This window comes from Cryptococcus neoformans (genome assembly GCF_000091045.1).
Source record: "Cryptococcus neoformans var. neoformans JEC21 chromosome 5 sequence".
NCBI classification, from domain to species: domain Eukaryota; kingdom Fungi; phylum Basidiomycota; class Tremellomycetes; order Tremellales; family Cryptococcaceae; genus Cryptococcus; species Cryptococcus deneoformans.
In genome coordinates this window covers 50,001-61,896 of record NC_006687.1, presented here as the reverse complement: position 1 = coordinate 61,896, position 11,896 = coordinate 50,001, and the positions used below count along the sequence as shown (strand labels likewise).

General features: G+C 50.4%; 3 protein-coding genes and 1 pseudogene across 3 annotated transcripts in view; 2 read left to right on the top strand and 2 right to left on the bottom strand.

Annotated features, from left to right (window-relative positions):
• Window positions 1-204: 204 nt before the first annotated feature.
• Window positions 205-2,412, top strand: CNE00260 (hypothetical protein). The gene is made up of 9 exons (XM_570721.1): window positions 205-592; window positions 646-709; window positions 759-849; window positions 897-911; window positions 958-1,499; window positions 1,556-1,623; window positions 1,683-2,034; window positions 2,112-2,308; window positions 2,364-2,412. The coding sequence occupies exons 1-9, from the start codon at window positions 370-372 to the stop codon at window positions 2,381-2,383; spliced, it is 1,572 nt and encodes a 523-aa protein (XP_570721.1). The 5' UTR covers window positions 205-369; the 3' UTR covers window positions 2,384-2,412.
• A 231-nt stretch (window positions 2,413-2,643) lies between these two features.
• On the bottom strand, window positions 2,644-7,647 carry CNE00250 (cyclin-dependent protein kinase inhibitor, putative). Its single transcript, XM_570719.2, has 8 exons — window positions 7,599-7,647; window positions 7,488-7,550; window positions 7,080-7,427; window positions 5,230-7,025; window positions 3,855-5,155; window positions 3,499-3,767; window positions 3,280-3,416; window positions 2,644-3,204 (listed from the first exon to the last, which is right to left on the bottom strand). The coding sequence occupies exons 1-8, from the start codon at window positions 7,602-7,604 to the stop codon at window positions 3,183-3,185; spliced, it is 3,942 nt and encodes a 1,313-aa protein (XP_570719.2). The 5' UTR covers window positions 7,605-7,647; the 3' UTR covers window positions 2,644-3,182.
• Window positions 7,648-8,108: 461 nt separating this feature from the next.
• CNE00240 lies at window positions 8,109-9,597 on the top strand (annotated as a pseudogene).
• Window positions 9,598-10,406: 809 nt separating this feature from the next.
• The window catches only part of CNE00230 (conserved hypothetical protein), a 1,532-nt gene continuing 42 nt past the window's right edge, over window positions 10,407-11,896 (bottom strand). Inside the window, exons 1-3 of the mRNA XM_571085.1 lie at window positions 11,032-11,896; window positions 10,851-10,972; window positions 10,407-10,796 (exon numbers count right to left, since the gene is read on the bottom strand). The exon at window positions 11,032-11,896 is cut by the window's right edge and continues 42 nt beyond it. Of these exons, the coding sequence (XP_571085.1) occupies window positions 10,431-10,796; window positions 10,851-10,972; window positions 11,032-11,896 (1,353 nt within the window). The 3' untranslated portion in view covers window positions 10,407-10,430. The remainder of the gene's footprint in view (window positions 10,797-10,850; window positions 10,973-11,031) is intronic.

The window sequence follows — 11,896 nt, the reverse complement described above, 5'->3', positions numbered from 1 at the left end:
TCATCCCGATCGGAGACAGCGGCCATGTCCGAAGTTTGAACCATTGATGGTGCCCTGGTTTTTAGCTCCGTGCCTTTGTAACTTCACTGGGATGCCGGATTTATTTTCAGCCGTTCTTTTGGCTCTTTGACTCGGCATTTCAGTTAATCCACCGCCGTAAAACTCATTACCGGCAGAACGAGCAAGATGGATCCCTTTTTACAGTCAATCAGTAACAAGCCATACAATACCTGGTTGTGGATTCACTCCGTAAGCAAAAGGTAATCGAAACACATATTACAACAACTCCAACTCGTTGTCGAGGAGTCTAACAGGCCAGCTTTTCACGGGAAGCAGATTCAACAGACCCAAGTACAAAGTGGAATAATCATGACTTCACAGCCGAGTTTCCATCCGGAACCAACAATTATTGAAGAGAAGCAAGGCGCTCAACTCGATCTCAACGAGACCGACAAGCAGTCATTTGAAGGAGGCGGATACACTGCAGGTACTGACGTCGAAGCCAGGAGCTCGAAGTATGCGGATAGTGATGCCGGGTTGGTACACAAAAAGGAGCTGAAGAAAGCTGAAAGAAGGCTGCTTTGGAAACTTGGTTTGTCCTTACCTTGTTGACCGGTTGGTTGTCATCTGACGTCTGTTTCGTAGACGCTGCCATCTTACCGTTTGCTACTTTGATCTATCTCGGAGCGTATCTTGATAGAGGAAACATGTGAGAGCTACAGATATCCATACATTCAATCCGCTCATACTATAAGCAGCGCCAATGCGAGGCTTCAAGGTCTGCAAGAGGAAGTCCTAGAGGGTAGTGACACGAACTACTCCATCGCCCTTGCCTGTTTCTTTGTTACTGTAAGTGGGCCCTTTTCCTCCTGAGCTCAATTAACAGCTCTTCTCAGTATATCGTTTTCTCAGTATGTTCCTATCTTACCGCGTAGGGGCAAGCCTTGACAATGGTAGATACCCGGCACTCTCCTCGCCAAATACTATCTCCCCTCCCGTTCTATCGCATGTGGCGCGCTCATTTGGTCCATCGCGGCAACGTGCCAAGCTGCTGCCTTCAACAAAGCTGGTCTCTACGTATGCCGTCTTTTCGTCGGAATCGGTGAAGCTATGTCTGGCCAGGCGACCGTTTTGTACCTCTCGTTCTGGTATACTAAGCGCGATCTCGCTAAGCGTGTTGGGTTATTCGTGGCAGCAGGGACAGTATCCGGTGCTTTTGGAGGGTTGATCTCTTTTGGTGTATCGAATATCACCAACAGCCCGATACCGCAATGGAGAATCCTCTTTCTGATTGAAGGTTGCCCTGCTGTTATTTTGGCTGTCTGTGTATTTTTTTTCATGCCTACCCGGCCGGAAACGAGCAAGTACCTCACAGAAGAGCAACGAACCATCTGTCTGACGCGACTGAATGGGGAGAATAATGTCGAGGAAGTGGGTATCGATTGGAGGGCAGTTAAGAGGGCTGTGACGGATTGGAAGGTGTATGTTATGGCTGTCGAGTGAGTGATTCTGCGCTGCATTATCGAAACAGTTCAACCGATCTGACGTTAGTTAGGTACGCTTGCATCAACCTAACCCTCGGTTCTGTGAGCGGATTCCTACCCACTATCATTAAGGGTTTCGGTACGTCATGTTCATTGTTCAGCTTAGTACCTAGCATTTATAGCTCACCATCTATTTAGGATACTCCAATGCCCGAGCCCAGCTGTTCACCGTCCCTCCTTACGCAGTCGCCTTAGTCTTCATGCTCTTACTGACCACTTACTCTGATCGTCGTCAAACCCGAGGGATCCCCATCGCTGTAGTCTTCATCCTCGGCCTTGTCGGCTGGGCCGTCCTTCTCTCTGTACCCGCTACGACCCACTACTCCGCGAGATACTTTGCTTGTATCTTGATCGTTACAGCGGGATATGCCAATCTCCCCCTGCTTGTCAGCTGGCTCAGTGGAGCGACAGCGAATCAGAGTCAACGAGCGACTGGTTTGGGAGTGATTAATACTATCGGCCAATGTCTTTCTTTGACTTCAGCTTTCCTGTACGTTGCTCCAAGTTGTTCTCTCTTTTTATGAAGACAACGCGCTGACTTCTTTTTTCATATCCAATTAATTCTAGATTCCCCACGGCCGAAGGACCACAGTACACAAAAGGAGCATCAATCAATATCGCATTCAATGCACTTGGTCTGGTCATCGCGTTGATCATGACAACATACTTCCGATGGGAGAACCGAAGGCGTGATAAGAGGGAAGGCGGAAGGCCGCCGAGGGGCACTTATCTCGATGTGGGGGATAAATACGATTTGGCACCTGGTAAGTTATTTTCTACCTTTTGGTATTGGAAAAGAGACTGACTGACGAGGGACAGGGTTCCGGTATGTTGTGTGAGCTTGTTTGGGGATTATTGAGTATTGAGATATCATGCAAATGGGTTTATTTATCTCTTATTAATAATTATCGAATCCTACTAATCACATCTTTGTAACTTCGCGATGAGGATCAAGGTGAAGGTAACCGATCTTATGAACCGCTCGCCGAATGGTAAAAATAATGCGAAATGGGAAACGGGATGCTTCTATAATTGGCCGAAGCTTGCAGCTCCAAAGAATTAAGACTGACTCACCATAACAGAGTCAAGATTGTAATATGTGCATTCGTTTCTTTCCACTCCTTGCTCATTACGCCCTCTCATCACCATCACCCATCTGTTATTGTGAGATGTTACAAGGTTTCGAATAGGTAGTCTCCATTTTAGAGTGGTTTTCGATTCTCATTCGGACTGTTTGAGTCAAAAAATTGAGCTTTTGCTGATTTCACAGTATCGTTCGGTACTAATGATAATCTTTCATGATAACAAATATCCGCTCTTCAGCTCCACCGTCGAGACTGACGGGGTGATCTGGTCGCTATTATATAGTTCGTCGGCTGTCCGCGTTCCCTCGATATGGTCCACCATGATACTCGAATTCCTCGAATATTTAACTTCAATTTGTCCCCCCTCTCGATAAATTTTACAAGTCCAGTTACTATATTATTCAGCATCAGCTAGTATTACAGTTACATGCATCTCTTTTCGGCCAAAGATACAGAAGCTTTAATTGTTTCCATTTGCTTTATCTCCCCTAAGAGCAATTGTTGAACAACAAATCTAACACTGTCAAATTCCGTTAAGCCACCCTTCAAGACCTTAAATAGTAAGGGTCATAATCCTATCACCGAGAACTGATCAGCTCTCACTCGTTACGAGGCATTACGCGAAGTATGAAGACACAAAGACGACTTACCCTTCAAGGACGAACGCATCTATAGTCCTCCCGTCGTCCGCACCCTGTCTCAACACGCTTATATCGGCAGGCTCACCAAAGGCTGCAAGAAGAAGGCCAGCATCTTTAACCGATGCAACAAGCGAGGGGACGGCGGACTGTTTTTGTCCAAGAGGAACAAGTACGATAGTCTTGTCAACAAGGATCGTAAAGGATCGGGTCAAGAAATTGTGAACATACCAAAGTCGATGCCTCGAGGATAACGCCCAACAAGTTTCTGCTCTTTGCAAAGTTGACAGCCTCTCTCACACTAAGACACCTCACATCTGATTCTTCTTCCCGAGGAGCTGGTATAAGCCGTCTAGTAGGTCTGCCTCCTTGCCCATGCTCGCCAGTGATATAAGGAGATGGACCGTGGGTGGTGTCTCTGTCTGAAGATCTAATGGAAGTTGAAGTAGGCAATGAGGATTGACGAGAGACGCCGCAGTAGGAGGCGAAAAAGACAGCATCTGGTATTGGGGGAAATAAAAGATGATTAGCATGGGAGCATTTTCCCCACATGATTAAGATGACCAAAGGAGGAGGGGGACGCTTACAATTTGGCTGCTTCCAGTTTAAGGCTGTGCAGACTACTGGATCAAAGCTCGAAAAGATAATCTTCCTCGCCTTCCCCCCTTCACCACCAACTTTCTTTCCAACCTCATACACACTGTCCAAGACCGTATCGACCCACTTGTTCACTTCACCGCTCTCCCTTCCTACCTTCTTACCAACAGATGACGAATCGACCTCGCGCGTGTACCGAAGGCGGAGGTTGATACCAATTTCGTGAGGGAGGAGGGTGAGGACGTCAGTAAGAGAGGCGAGGGTAGAGGAGAGGAGATTGTACCAATCAGACGCTGTTGATTGGTAACTTAAGGAGGATGGTGGTTGAAGCGCAAGCCCTAATCGTGTAGCGAGCGCCATAAACTGATCATACGTCACATCCGACACGCCCAAATCAAATTCTTTCACTGGTAATCTTCCATGGGGGTACACCACAGGTACCCCATCCTTCGTCACCTGTACTACCACATGCACATACTCGCCTGAAAGCGAACTTGCTGTCACCAACGCCGATTCCCCACCACCGCCACCGCTTGCAGCTCCTGCTGCTGGCACCGTGCTCATGCCCGTGTCTGCACCGGAGCTGACACCCACATCGCTCACTTTACCTTCTTCAAGACCAACGCCGTGCCCAACAGCACCTGCAGCAGCGGCTCCTATCGCCCCCGCCACAGCACCTGACGATGAAAAGACACTCAAAGGTTTGTTCGGTGCCAAATGGGCGTGGTCCTGCGCCGAATCACCTTTGACGACTTTAGATTTCCAATATGTCTCAACCCTCCCTCCGATTTCCAGCTGCGCACCTTCAAATGGCGTTATACAGCTTACTTCCAATGCTACCTCGCCGATAGCTTTGAGATTATGGTCTAGCAGCGGCGCTTGGAGTTGTTTGTGGTACTTTATATCCTTCCACGTACCGGGTAAGAGGATAGCACGGCCGATGACTTTTGAGCCAAACGTAGGGTAAAGTGAAAGTTCTAGGGTGAATCGGTCGAGATCTTGTGCGTGGAAGGAGAAGACTTCACGCTCATCCGCGAGCGGGAGGATGACGCTGTGCGGCACAGCCGAGATATCGGATTTGGAGGTCATGACCAGCTTTAGCGAAGACCAAAGGTGAAGGGTCTCTTGTCCCGAACCAGAGCGTGAGTAGAGCTTGATAGCGGGCGCGTGGGAATGAGTGTGAGCTGGGGTGTTGGAGTTGCATGGTGGGAAGGAAGAGGTAATACGATGTCCGAGAGAGAGTTGGATGAGGCATCGTTGTGCAAGGAATTCGTGGCCGTACACTCTCAAGCTTTTTTTTTATTTTAGAATCATTAGCAAAAGATCAAAGAGGCAGACTTCATAAATGGGCAGGAGCGAACTCACGGAATGATGGGCGGAGGTAAAGAGAGCGAAGGTATCAATTCAAACTCTTCGGCAGGAGGGTCCAATTCTAAATCTGAACCGGGCGACAACCCCCCCATCTGCGGGTCTGCTGCCAGTCCCAAACCTCCCATCTCATCTACCTCCATCTCCTCTTCCGTCTCTTCCCCGTCCTCCCTTCTTCTTCCCACTTGCGCTCCCGCACCCCCAGTGCCTGTTGCCGTTACATCACCACCTCCAGACCCTCCCAACCTCGCTCCATGATCTCTCAAATAGTTCAAACATTCCACGTGACCAAACCACGCCGCATACCACCCCGCACTCTTCCCATACTCATCCGGCACATTCACATCACACCCTCCCTTCTCCACCAACACTTTAACACACTCCAGATGTCTTTCTTCACCACCTATCGCAGCATGATGCAGGGGTGTCCAGAGGTTATACTTGTCCTTCCTGTCTTTACCCCCTCCTTCCTCACCACCTTCTTCTACCAGCAACTGACAGATGGCGGAATGTCCGGCTTTAGCAGCCAAATGTTGCGGGTAAAGACCTTCAGAGTTCGGGATGACTCTCGCGCCACGTTGGAGGAGAAGGCGGGCGACTTCGACGTGGCCGTGCTCGCATGCGAGCGAGAGGGGGATCAGGTCGTTCGACATGGCTGTCGGCTCGAGCGTGATCCTCTCGCGGTCCCCATCTGTAATTTCGTCACTGACAAAGATCTGAACGACGGCGAGATGACCTCGCTGGATAGCATGCATGAGCGGGGTGTAGCCGTCCATATCCGTCGGTGACGGTTCGGCCGATTCTCGATGGTCGGCTGCGGATGAGTTGGAAGAGGTTTGTAAGAGGAAAGAAACGATTTCGGCGAAACCGTGCATCGCGGCGTAATGTAACGGCCGACGCTCGTATACGTCGTTCTTCTCTACCAACCCTGGGGAATTCTCTACACAGCGCTCAACCAGGGGGAGCGAACCGACTATGCACGCCTTGTGTAGAATACTTCGGCCGTTGATATTGTCGATACAGTTATAGTCCAATTCGAGCGAGGAAAGGACGAAGGGGAGGAGAGTAGGAGGGGCGTGGAGGGCGCATTGCCAGAGGATACGCATCAAGCTCGGGTCGGTAGTGGATTGGGAGAGACGTTGGCGTTGCTGACGAGCATGAGCGACCTTGACCCAGTCGATAAGAGCGTCGTGGCCAGCTGAGATGGCTTTGATAAGGTTCGCCTCGAGATCTGCAAGAGCATCCAAGGCAAGAGCTCGAGTCGAATCGATATCGAAATCCACACTCCTATTGCTCCCTACGCCTACTCCACCCGCCATAACGTCGGTAGAGGCAAAGTTGGCTCCACTAAAAGATGACGGATCTCTTTCCAAAAACGCTGTTGAAAGGTGTTCAGACCCATTCTCGACGTCGATAAGATTTGCAGCAACGATATCGGAGAGTTTGGCGATAAACTCTCGATTAAAGCAAGGCTGTACTTCAACTTGCCGCTCAAGATAAAGTTCCTTGGTATTACTCTTACTCCGCTTATCCCATTTCTTCAAGATCTTACGGAAGCCGGTGGCGTTGATTTCGATAAACCCTTGCAACTTGCCGAGATCGCGTTCAAAGAGACGCCAGCCTTCTTCGAGGCTCGCCCACTCTGCGTCACGCCGAGCGCCAGTGGGTGGGAGGCCGTCAGAAGTATCGGGTGTAGTGGATGAAGAGTTTTGAAGAAGACGTTTGCGGTTGGACAAGAGGGAAAGAAGGCGGAGACGGAGGTCACGTTCTTTGATGAGATAGAATGCGTTGATCTAGACAGAATGAAATTAATTAATTTTCCGGATCTGCCAGCTGAATAGGCTCACCTTTTCAAGCTCTCTTTGGAGTGTGAAGAAAAAGACATCTCGATGTGCTTTGAAACTCTCACTCCGCCCTGCACTCTCCATCGGATTCCGACCCATCAACCCGCTGCTTGTATTTCCCGGAGGGGCCGTCTGAGGCGGTAAAGGCTCCAAGTCTTGAATATTGACATGTTCCGCATCTGTGTCGACATCTGACGAGCTAGGTGGATGGGAGGAATTTGGGAGTGATGAGGTTGTGTTGGTGTCGGTGATCGCTACTGGGAGTCGAGCGGGACGGAGGCCGAGAGACAGGAGGGATGCATCTGACGCAGGACGGCCGGCTGCGTACGAATTAATTATCTTCTTGAGAGCCTAGGTATGGGTTAGTTTTGTGGTTTGTAGCGGAGGAGATGGATGACTGCGGGAACGGACTTTGTAATTGAGATAATATTCTCCCCATCCTGGGACTTGCTGAGACTGGATGGTCTTTCCAAACTATTGAGGGAGTCAGCATGGGTGGTGTGGGTGGACAGAAAGCTGTACCTTCATCGCAAATGGAGAGCTTGGAGAAAGGTGGAAGGGGACACTGGCTGGAGCGAAGCAAGGAGTGATTTGGATGTCGAGTTGTCGAATTGTTGAGTTGTCGGGAGAGTGGTCCACAGCGCAGCGGTGGAGGTTCCCTACACACGTGCGCAAATACACCCCCCATTCGTAAACGGCTCTTTTGTACTCTTCGGAACTCCGATAGGCATGCATGCATTCCTTGTCTGTATATAAGCGACCCTATGAGTTTCTAACCCATACTCATGCATAAGCATAACCTCCTATCACTGGTTGCTGCGAAGTAGAGAATGCTACCAGCCCTATTATGTAATATTCCCATTTACGTAAAACATTAGCACCCCTCCACCTTGCGAGTCCAGCCGAATTATGATATCACATCTACACCTTGTCTTCCGGGGTCGTCCATGAGAACCCTTTTCATCGGCCATCTTCGCGATATCAACGTCACTTTTCATGTATATATACTTCTAACCATCCTGTGCACTCTAGGTAACTCTTAACATTCACTTGATACAATGCCAACGATCACACAGCCCATCGCAAACATTTTCAAAGCCGCTCACATCCCGGCGAAGGAGCTATCCATCGCCGCGTCCACTTCCGGTTTGATTATCACCCACTCCACCACCGGTAAACAATATTTCACAAAGACAGATCGAAATGTCCCGGAAATGCGCGGGGAAGTTGCCTCTCTCGTTGCCATGTCCAAAACGTCCACCGGTCTCGTGCCCGAACTGCTCGGGTTTGAGGTATCTCCCGACGGGAAAGAAGGGACGATGGTGACTCAGTGGTTTGACCTGTCCTCTGCGCGTGGAGGTCATACTCAGTGAGGATTGGGGTCGAAAATTGCGCAAATGCATATGCCGCCGCCAGAGGGGACTGAAGGGTATGAAGGCAAGTATGGGTTCCCGGTGCCGACGCATTGTGGAGCGACAGAGCAGGATAATACATGGGAAGAAAGTTGGGAGGTGTTCTGGAGAGATAGGAGATTAGGGAACTTGGTAAATAGGATAGGGGATAAAGAGATCAATGCGTTGTGGGAAGACATGAAAAGAAAGTGCGTAAACAAATCCCATGTCCCATATTCCCACCGCCCTGCCCTTCGGCCTCTCCCTCGCATTCTGTGAACTGTGGCTAACTTTTCAATAAAACGAAATCAGAGCGGTCCCCCTCCTTCTCCACTCATTCTCTCCAGCCCCACAGCCTGTTATTCTGCACGGCGATCTTTGGTCGGGTAATGCTGGTTACGATGAAACGACATCTTCACCCGTCATCTTTGATCCGGCCTCGTATTACGGGCATAATGAAGCAGATTTGGGGATTACCCATATGTTTGGTGGTACGTCTATTGTATTCTTATTCTGCTTGTGTATTATTTCCAAAACACGCGTAAGATGTGCTGACCTTTCTTTCTCCTTCCTTCCCATTCCCTTGTCCACCTCTTCTCTTCGATCGGATTGGACCGATGAAACAAATAGGCTTTAGTTACGAATTCTACGATGAGTATCACCAAGTCCACCCACGCAGCTCGCCGTATTACGATGAACGCCAGAAACTGTACGAACTGTATCATCATTTGAACGTACGTTGTCTACTTTCTCCTTACAATGGCATGCCGCTAACCATCCAACCATCTTCTCTTCAATCTCTCGGACTATTTATTGGAAAATGAATAGCACACATACATGTTCGGCGGGAGTTACAAGCATGGAGCGATGGGGATCATGAGGAGTCTCATTGCTTGGGCTGAGAGAGAAGGGCAGGAGAAGGCGGTTGAAGAGTGTTAGGAAAGGATTCTATAGGAACCTCGACTGGTTTGGCTGGGTTCTGACAAACTGTAGCATGGTTTGGATGGCGGTGTAGGGGCTGCATAGTACTTTTAGCTGCGGCGGCTAGCTTTGTGTATGCAAAAATCAGCTAAAACCAAAAAGGTCAGCGGCTGGCGATCTGAGAATGCCGCGTGCCAAAATCCATGGGCGGAATCATATCATTCAACTTATTTGGCGTGTAATCGTGCTAAACTTGTTGACCACTTTTTTCTATCACGCTTTCTTTCGATCTTCACCATAATCGCTCCCACAATGACCAGCATGCCTTCATCCGTTCAGCCCCAAACCACCATTTTATCCCAACCTCCTGCTCATGGAACTCTCGGGGATTGGTTTTACAGGTGTAAGGATACAGAGGAACGGGAGTAGGAGGAAGAGAAGGTGGAGGACGAGAGGAAGAAAGGCAAGTAGATCGAGACACCACTCACTCATTACAGATCGTGGGGTGACGATCTTTAGCCCTCTGCCGGTAAGCCGGATTTACGCCTTCAGAGTTTCAATTCTCGATCGTCCCCTCCGGTACGCATCACTCCTCGTCGTCTTGTAGAGGCGAAGAAAGGAGCAATCTTCACCATGGTGGTCAATGTCGAACTGGTATTCATGCAGCACCTTTGTACAAACAGTCTCAGAGAGCAGTGTACAAGATTGTGATGAGAAAAGTCAAAAGTCTGGGCACAGGTGAGCCGTAGCCTTCTCAATAACCTCCCGCCTTACTCAGAGTAGAAAGGTAATTTACATGATGTTTTAGGTCGTAAACGAGCTAATCACTCGAAATGCCTCCCATGCTTTGTTGATTGATTCTCTTCACTTCATCGTCTGCCATCGAAGGAAGACTGTGAGGGCCACGGCTAGAGATGATGTTAGACTTAGACTTGGACTTTGATGGACTGAGCTGAACTGGATGAATAAAATGACTGATCTAGAATGAGGAAGGCTGTGCAAGGAATCGGACCAAAGGTTTATGCATCAAAAGTCAATTCAATCAATCTAAAAGACGCATAAACCGTGCCCAGTTCCTCTCCAATGTCCGAACGGTCCATGTTTCTTCTGGTGCAGGGTCGATAGGTTTTCCACGATGGTCGTATGCTTCTTCTTCGCTTTCTAGTTCCCAGTCTTCCTCCACCCTTGGACAATCCCGATTGCGATCCAAACCCTCCACCTTCCACCCTTTCAACCTGCCCACCCACTCTGTCGCTGCCCAAACGTACCTTGTACTCAACCTCGCATCATGGGTGTCCGACTCTACCAGCATTCTATCGCGGGCGATGGCGCGGATGAGAGATGGGGCGGAGGGGGAGCGGGAAGTGATGGGGATGGAGGGGGATGCGTATAGGTTGGGAAGGGATTTCTGTTGGGAAAATGTTTTAAAAAGAGAGAAAATGGAAGAGGCTGAAAGACGTACTTGAGCCTGTGTCCAGAACTGAGGACTCCATCCCCCGGCGGAATGAAGATCAACGTTTACGCGCCGGATAAAGTGGGGGCCGTGTTTGGTTTTCATACTGTTTAAAACATCCATCGTCGGGCCTAAATATATATATATATTGGATATATCAGGAGATGGAATGGAAGACGTGGGGACGTACCAGCACAAGCGACAGAATGGAATGAAATGTTGACACCCAGCTCGATTGCGATTTCCATTTGAGCTTCAAGGACGGCACGTTGATGTGCGATGGGGACTTTGAACGGTGTCAGGCGTTTCCATTCTTCTCCTTCCCCTGGCGCGGGCTCCAGTTCCTTCCTCCCCTTCCCATACATCTCCTCCCAGATACCTCTCGCCTCGACCGGCCACCTCAGCCTCGCACTCGCATCCAGCCCCACCTCTCCCAGCATTGTCAGTCTCCCTTCGTCCAAGAACTTGACGAGGTTTTGGCGGAGGGTGTGGAGCAAGGGCTGGAGAGGGGTTGGGTCGGGGAGGAAGGGCAGGAGGGTTTCCAACAGGGTTTCGAGCGTGTTTTCGTCTGGGCGGTCGCTGGAGGTGGACTTGGCAGGGGCGGATTGGAGGAAGAGAGAGGTATAGTGGTCCCGCCTGGAAGGGATGGCGGACGGCGGAGAGAGGGTATAGCGATGGGTGAACCAGGGATGGTATCCGAAGCACGCCACCACGCCCACCCCTGCCCCCCCTTTCCCTTTCCCCCTGCCGCGTCCCTCGTTCCGGCCCGGGTCCCCCCTGAACCACTGCCTCTCCCGGCCCAGCGCCTCCACTTTCGCCTGGTCGTCCGCCGCGGTCGCCATGGCTGCGAGTCCGCCGAGGGCGAGGATGTCGTATACCGCGGGGGGATGGGCGAGGTCTGTCGGGTGGCAGTGTGCGTCTGTCACTGTCGTACTCATTAGCCAGAGGGGGGGAGGGGGGGGGGGCGTACGGTGGGAGAGGACATGGGCGGGAGGCAGCGGGATCGTCTCCCAGGCGAGGGGCGCGTCGGCGGCCTGTGCGTCCCGTGCTTGTTT

Bases quoted from the DNA above. Each gene is read 5' to 3' on its own strand.
- CNE00250 (XM_570719.2), bottom strand. The intron at 3,768-3,854 runs GTAAGCGTCCCC...CCCCAATACCAG, and splicing joins AAACTGGAAGCAGCCAAATT to ATGCTGTCTTTTTCGCCTCC. The intron at 3,417-3,498 runs GTATGTTCACAA...GGACAAAAACAG, and splicing joins TCCTCGAGGCATCGACTTTG to TCCGCCGTCCCCTCGCTTGT.
- CNE00260 (XM_570721.1), top strand. From the start codon at position 370: ATGACTTCACAGCCGAGTTTCCATCCGGAACCAACAATTATTGAAGAG. The intron at 710-758 runs GTGAGAGCTACA...TACTATAAGCAG, and splicing joins TATCTTGATAGAGGAAACAT to CGCCAATGCGAGGCTTCAAG. The intron at 2,309-2,363 runs GTAAGTTATTTT...GACGAGGGACAG, and splicing joins TAAATACGATTTGGCACCTG to GGTTCCGGTATGTTGTGTGA.